Raw genomic sequence first — 6,011 nt, 5'->3', positions numbered from 1 at the left:
ATAAATGTAGCACAACAGTTAAAATGTTAGATTGCACTTAGTGTAGTTACACATGTAAAAGCAGGCCTCTAATCATGGATAATAACAGTATATCTTTTCATGTTGGAGAGGTGAAAAGAACGAGGCATTAAAAGAGCCCTGCTTGTTTTTCAGTGTATCATTTAATGTACTCACAAGTTGGTGAACAGGTACAACTTTGTCGCTCACTGTACTAAATCACACATCCATTGATAGTATAAATAACCAACCTAATAATAATAGTACACATTTTCAAATACATAAAATCATCAAGTATCCAAGTCTTAAGTTACGGACATCAAATAAAAGGCATACAAAATATCGCAGACGTTGGAAGTCCAGTTTGAAGCCAAAAGAAAAGTTCATCACATTTTGGACATGGCAGTTAATTAGTAAACAGAAGGTTTGATAAGAGTAAAGAAACAAAACAAAATAATACAAATTCCTAGACTTTCAATTGACAAATATTGCAACGATTAAGCATTTATATTAAAAATAGGTACTGAAAGGGCATAAGTGTGTGTAAGACTTCCTGCACAAGACAAAGGCAACAGTTTGTTTTGTTCCGAGTAGAAAAATGAAACACCTTTCCAAATGCCAGCGGGGGTCGAGTCCCGCCTCGATTGCCTTTGTTCCACTTGGATTGTAAGTAAGGCATTTATGGATGATCCATCTGATTTGTAGGAAGGCATACCTCTTTCTATTCAGCACTGAAACTGGACCCCAACTATTGAACACAGGGGACATCGATTTGCTCACATCTATACCCCCCCCCCCCCCCCCCCCCCCCCCAACACATTCTCAGGCAGATGGAAATGCTCCGGCCAATCTCAACTCTTTGGGATGCGTTCACAGAGAACATCTAATCCAACATGAAGCACCACGCTGTGTGGCCCTTTCGTTTTTTTTTTTTAAGTGGAGGGGCACATGTAGAGAAAACTCACAGAATTCATTTTTTAATTTGACACTAATTTCAAGGGGAAACTGAATTACTGAGGATGTTTGTTCAAAGTAAAGTTTACAACACAATGAGGAGGAAGAAGAGGAAAAGAAAAGAAGCCTGCCGGTCGAGCTGAACTCCTCTGTGGTGGGAGCTCTCTCGCTGTGTGTGTGTGTGTGTGTGTGTGTGTGTGTGTGTGTGTGTGTGTGTGTGTGTGTGTGTGTGTGTGTGTGTGTGTGTGTGTGTCTACTGGATGCAGCAGTTATTGCGATGGCCGTTGGAATCTTTGAAGCGCAGGCGCATCTTTGGACGATATTTCTCCAGGTAGAAGAGCTGCTTGCTGTTGAATGCTCCTCGACGCTTCCTGAAGGAAACCAGAACAGAAGTGATGAAGACAAACTCATTAACATCTCACACTGCAATTAAAAGGCTCCTACATAAAACCCTGTTTACACAACATTTCCAGTGAAAAACCCATCATTTTTGCGTTTTCATTTCAGAAAAGTTTCGTGTTTATACAGTTGATATTTTGAAAACGATGCCTGTTTATACAGAAATGCTGAAACCAATTTAGTTTCATGTTGGGCCACGAGTTGGTGCTGTTGGTTGTTTTTGTAATGAAACCACACACACACACACACACACACACACACACACACACACACACACACACAGCAGAGAACAATCCGCTCTAAACAATAACAATGGCAAGTAAGTAGACAGACATTCTAGTGGACGACCAAGTTGGATTGTTATTACAGTGACTGTCAACTATAAAACTACCAATTCCCAAGAGAATATGCACTGGGAGTCATGTGACTCTGGTGGAAATGTTGTTCTGAGTGTCCAGCTACTGAGCATGTGCAGAAGAACTGTTTACTATGGCTGTGGAGTGCATGACCAGTAACAGAAAAGCTTCAGAAAAGTTGAGTTTTCCTTTGTTTACATGGAGACATAGTCAGAGTTTTCAAAAAGTTGTGTCTTCAGTGTCTCAGAGCACCATTGTCATGTAAATGGCTCCAAAACAATGTTTTCTGTTTTCCTGTCAGATAGCAGTCCGCATGCAGCTCTTAAGCTCCTCTGTACCCTGAAGCTTTCAAATAATTATGTGGATATTAACACTTTCATCATATTCTTATTATAGATGCACAACAAAGTACATTTCCTAAATGACTTATCTCCTGGCTGAAGAGGATTAAATGGATAAAAATGGCTAAAACCACTGGTGAAGGGAAATAGGTCAAAATGTGTGAAAGCTACAATGTTTAAATCAGCTTCAACAGCTAAACTTGTTCGAGTCACTAGAAAAGGTTAAACTGTTAAAATGGCTAAAATGACTAAACAAGTTGGTAATCACACAGCTGCGGTTAATATTTTATATTTCACATTTGTGACAGGACATTTAAAGGTGTTTTTAATCACAACTTATCGGTACTCCAGACAACAGAGTCGTGGCCTTTATATTTTATTGTGTTTTTTATATAAAAAATAAACATGGGAAATAGTTTCTTTGTTATGTAAAACTCTGAGTACTTCAGAGGAGCATTCTGAGCCTGAAACCAACAGGAAGTTACAGTTTCTCTGTTTGTCCATTGCAGACGGAGCTAAAGGGAGTTAGCGTTGGAGCGAGCTCTGCAGCAGCCTTCAACACTGCTGACGACTGACCGAGACTGCAGGGCAGAAAAACTGCAACGATTCAGACTCAAAGTTTCTCTACTGTAGTAAAGTAGGAACAACAACCTTTTCTCTTTCAGTTGAGTGTCATGGCAGCAGAACTCAGAATACACTCAAAGTCAAGGCACCTTGTCTTAAAGTGGGAGGATTTAGAAATACTGATGGTGTTTAAGTGTTGTTTTTAGTGCTTAAAGCAAGCACCCAGGTTACGAGTTAGACTTGCTTCGCTAAAATGATAAATGAGAGCAGGAACAGAACACTGACACAAATACTGCAGCTAACACTTATGAACCTGATTTCATCCACATTATTTCAACATCAGGATTTTTATACATTTGTTGAGCGGCAACTTAAACACGTAGAGTGCATGAAAAAAACCTGGAGCGTTTTAGCAACGGGGTATTATTATGTTGTGTGTAGTTTATCTTTTCCAAAAAAACCCTGTTTATTCAGTTGATCTCACAAATGGAGCAGTTTTTTTTTGTTTTTTTTATGGCTAATGTTGGCTGCTTGCGTTAGGTTTGAGGTGCTCATGGGCCGGGAGAGTTAAACTCACATCAGCTCAGAGGCCACAAACAGTCCAATTTCATTTTGAGTGGACGGGACTGATAAAATAGTGAAATAATAACCTCCAAGTTTAAACATCAATCTCAATTTAAAGCCAATTCTAACAAAACCTTCTGGTCTAAAATACAGTGAAATGTCAAAAAACCTTTTCATATAGCTGACGCATTCTGGTTGTTTTTACAAACTCCCCCTGACAGCATGGCTTAGAGGCGAGTCTGATAGCGACGATGGAGCGAGCTCTCATGGCAGCATCACTGATATCTCAACTGGAGTCTCAGTGTTGTGTCCGCTACTCTTAAGAAACTTGTATTAAAAAAAAAATAAAGCAGCTTTCTGTGAAATGTTTACAATTTGCGTGGTGGCCTGACAGGCTGGAACAGAGCCTCTTGCGGGCCAGGTTTGGCCCTCAGACCTCATGTTTGACACCCCTGCTGTATTTAGTTGTGTATGTTCTGGTATTTTCCTGAATCCTGCAGCTCCAATTGCTGGCAGTATAACTAATTCATCAAAGTAATGACAAGTTAACAGATTCTTCCCAATACCTGCTTCTAATTGAAGAAGACGACGATGGTCAGAGATTTTCTTTCAAACCTGATCTGCAGCCGTATTATCAGCTTCTTATTGTTGTTACTTCCTGTGGGACCTGAAGCGATGACACATCGCTGCCTCCTCTTCTCCTACTCAATCACTCTCATCTCACTTTCTGCTATTTACAGTCCTTGACTCATCGCTCTGCGCTATACGGACCACCAGATCATCCCGTTTCTTTCACAGATAAGTCACATGGTGAAAAGTTCCTCTGCTGTGAGACGACTTACTGTCGAATGAACTGGACAGCATCTTCATATTTCATCCCACACTCAATCAAGGCCAGCGCCACCAGAACAGGAGCTCTGCGGGACACACAGGAGGACAACGAGCTGAAACTCTGCTCTGAAGGCTGTGAATGTTTTTAAAAAGCAGCCAACAGGACAGAACTGGATCCTGTGGCCTCACGTTTCACATAACTTTCTCAACACTAATGAAAACGATTCAGCGGTCATCAGATTATTTAAGAAGAGCACTTTGACTGAAACCTTTATGCAGTTAAGATGTTTGTGGAAGCAAAAGATCAAAATAAAAAGCTTATAAACCTGTTAAGGACAAAATCTGAATACTTTACATTACTATTGCTCATGCACCTCGAGATTTAATAAAACTAAAAGAAAGCAAGAAAGAAAAAGTAAATTCAGCCCCTCCAGAGGTTCTTCAATAAGACTGAAGATTCACACATTTGTAACATGAACAGTCAAACTCACAGTTATAGATCAAGTATAGATATTGAGATACTCTAAAGAATAGATGGACATTTAGAGATTGAGTTCTCGTGGAAAAGGGGCTGACTTTTGATAATTCTGCAGCATTAAAGCCCCTATTAAACAAATCCTCCTCATGAGGGTTAAACGCTGTGATCAGACCTGTAGTTTGAGTGTTTCCTGCTGAGTGAGATCCGTGCTCACAGCTCACCTCCCCAGGCCCGCCACACAGTGGACGGCGATGCAGCAGCCGGGCTCCTCCCTGAACTTCAGCTTCAGCAGGTTCAGCCAATCGTCCACGATCTGGTTGGAGGGAGGGGCCCCGTCGTCAAACGGCCAATCCTGAGCGAGAGAGAAAAGGAGGAGAGAGAGAGAAGGTGGGAGGGAGGGGAGAGAGAGGGAGGAGAAGGACGTCATCAGTGTGGTTTCTTGGAAACCAAAACAAAAGAAGTGTGACTGCCGAGCTCACTGTGGGGAAAGAAAAATGTTGGAGGGGGAGGGACACCTGTGGAGGGTTCGTTTCTCCTCACTTCACTTTTAACAATCCGATCTCTATAGAAACACTTTCTTTAGAGTTGCTTGCAGTACTTTTTAGCAGAAAGTGACGATTGAGATGAGCATTGGAGAATGAATCCCAGCAGGATTCTCTGCCGGATGTTTGCAAGGAAATCTTAGAAATCAACTAAAGCATCAAACAAAGACACATCTTAAAAAGAAAGAATGAACGATCAGGTTTTATGTGAAATTCAAAAGTGGTTAACTCACCAGAACCTGGATTCCCTCTTTGACCACCAGGGTGGCGTCATAGGTGGCCTCACACACTCTAACCACGGTGGTCACTCCATATTTCTTCAGCTCCTGTGACGACGGGAACAAACACAGTGAGCGCACTGACAATAAAGCTTCATTTCTTCTGGTTTCACGTTGCGATGTCACTGGCGGCTCACCTCGATGAACTTGTTCAGGGTGGCATTGGTGGGATTGTGGGTGATGAGGAACCGCATGTTTTTGTAGGTGATCTCCACAGGGGCCGGTCTGTTCATGCGCGCCATCGTGACAACGTAACAAAAAAAATATAGATATATAGATAGCTAACAAAATCTGAATGTCTTCCACAGAGTAAAAACACTAATGTAAACACTTAGTTAGAACTCGGAGGGAATGTCAAACACAAAACGTCCGATGAACTTCAAATCCCACAAAATCAAATTTCTCCGGTCTTCTTTGAGGTTGGCAAGGCGAAAACGAGAACTACTAATGAACAAAAAAAAAAAAAAAAAAAACTGGAAAATTTGGAAAGTTGGCAGCGGAAAAAGGGCGGACAGTTAGAAAAAGTAACTCAAACCCCTCTCCTTCGGGATTCAAACCAAAGAAAAGGGAGGAAAATAAAAAAACAAGGCTGGTTCCACCTCGATTCGGGCCAGGCGGAAGCCGACGAGGGCAGTGTGCAGCGGGTGGAGTTACCCCATCCAGGCCTACTTATCGCTGGTTCTGGGAGGCGGCCCGGTCCTGCCAAC

General features: G+C 41.8%; 1 protein-coding gene across 2 annotated transcripts; it reads right to left on the bottom strand.

Moving 5' to 3' along the window:
* Positions 1-901: 901 nt before the first annotated feature.
* On the bottom strand, positions 902-6,010 carry ptp4a1 (protein tyrosine phosphatase 4A1). Of its 2 annotated transcripts, XM_080463741.1 has the most exons (6): positions 5,959-6,010; positions 5,442-5,529; positions 5,260-5,352; positions 4,706-4,836; positions 4,018-4,092; positions 902-1,322 (listed from the first exon to the last, which is right to left on the bottom strand). In XM_080463741.1, exons 1-6 carry the CDS (start codon positions 5,961-5,963, stop codon positions 1,205-1,207), a joined length of 510 nt encoding a protein of 169 aa, XP_080319867.1. In that variant the 5' UTR covers positions 5,964-6,010; the 3' UTR covers positions 902-1,204. The 2 variants fall into 2 exon arrangements, with proteins under 2 accessions (XP_080319867.1, XP_080319866.1); XM_080463740.1 differs by lacking the exon at positions 5,959-6,010 and having other exon boundaries at positions 5,442-5,572.
* Position 6,011: the final 1 nt, after the last annotated feature.

The sequence above is a fragment of the Lipophrys pholis genome, assembly GCF_963383615.2.
Source record: "Lipophrys pholis genome assembly, chromosome: 5".
NCBI lineage: Eukaryota > Metazoa > Chordata > Actinopteri > Blenniiformes > Blenniidae > Lipophrys > Lipophrys pholis.
The sequence above is the reverse complement of the archived record's forward strand: the minus strand, read 5'-3'. Positions and strand labels throughout refer to the sequence as shown.

Excerpts from the sequence above, each read along its gene's own strand:
- ptp4a1 (XM_080463740.1), bottom strand. The coding sequence starts at position 5,546 with ATGGCGCGCATGAACAGACCGGCCCCTGTGGAGATCACCTACAAAAAC. Across the intron at positions 4,837-5,259 it reads AAGAGGGAATCCAGGTTCTG|GATTGGCCGTTTGACGACGG; the intron begins GTGAGTTAACCA and ends TCTCTCGCTCAG. Across the intron at positions 4,093-4,705 it reads TGTGTGGCGGGCCTGGGGAG|AGCTCCTGTTCTGGTGGCGC; the intron begins GTGAGCTGTGAG and ends TGTGTCCCGCAG.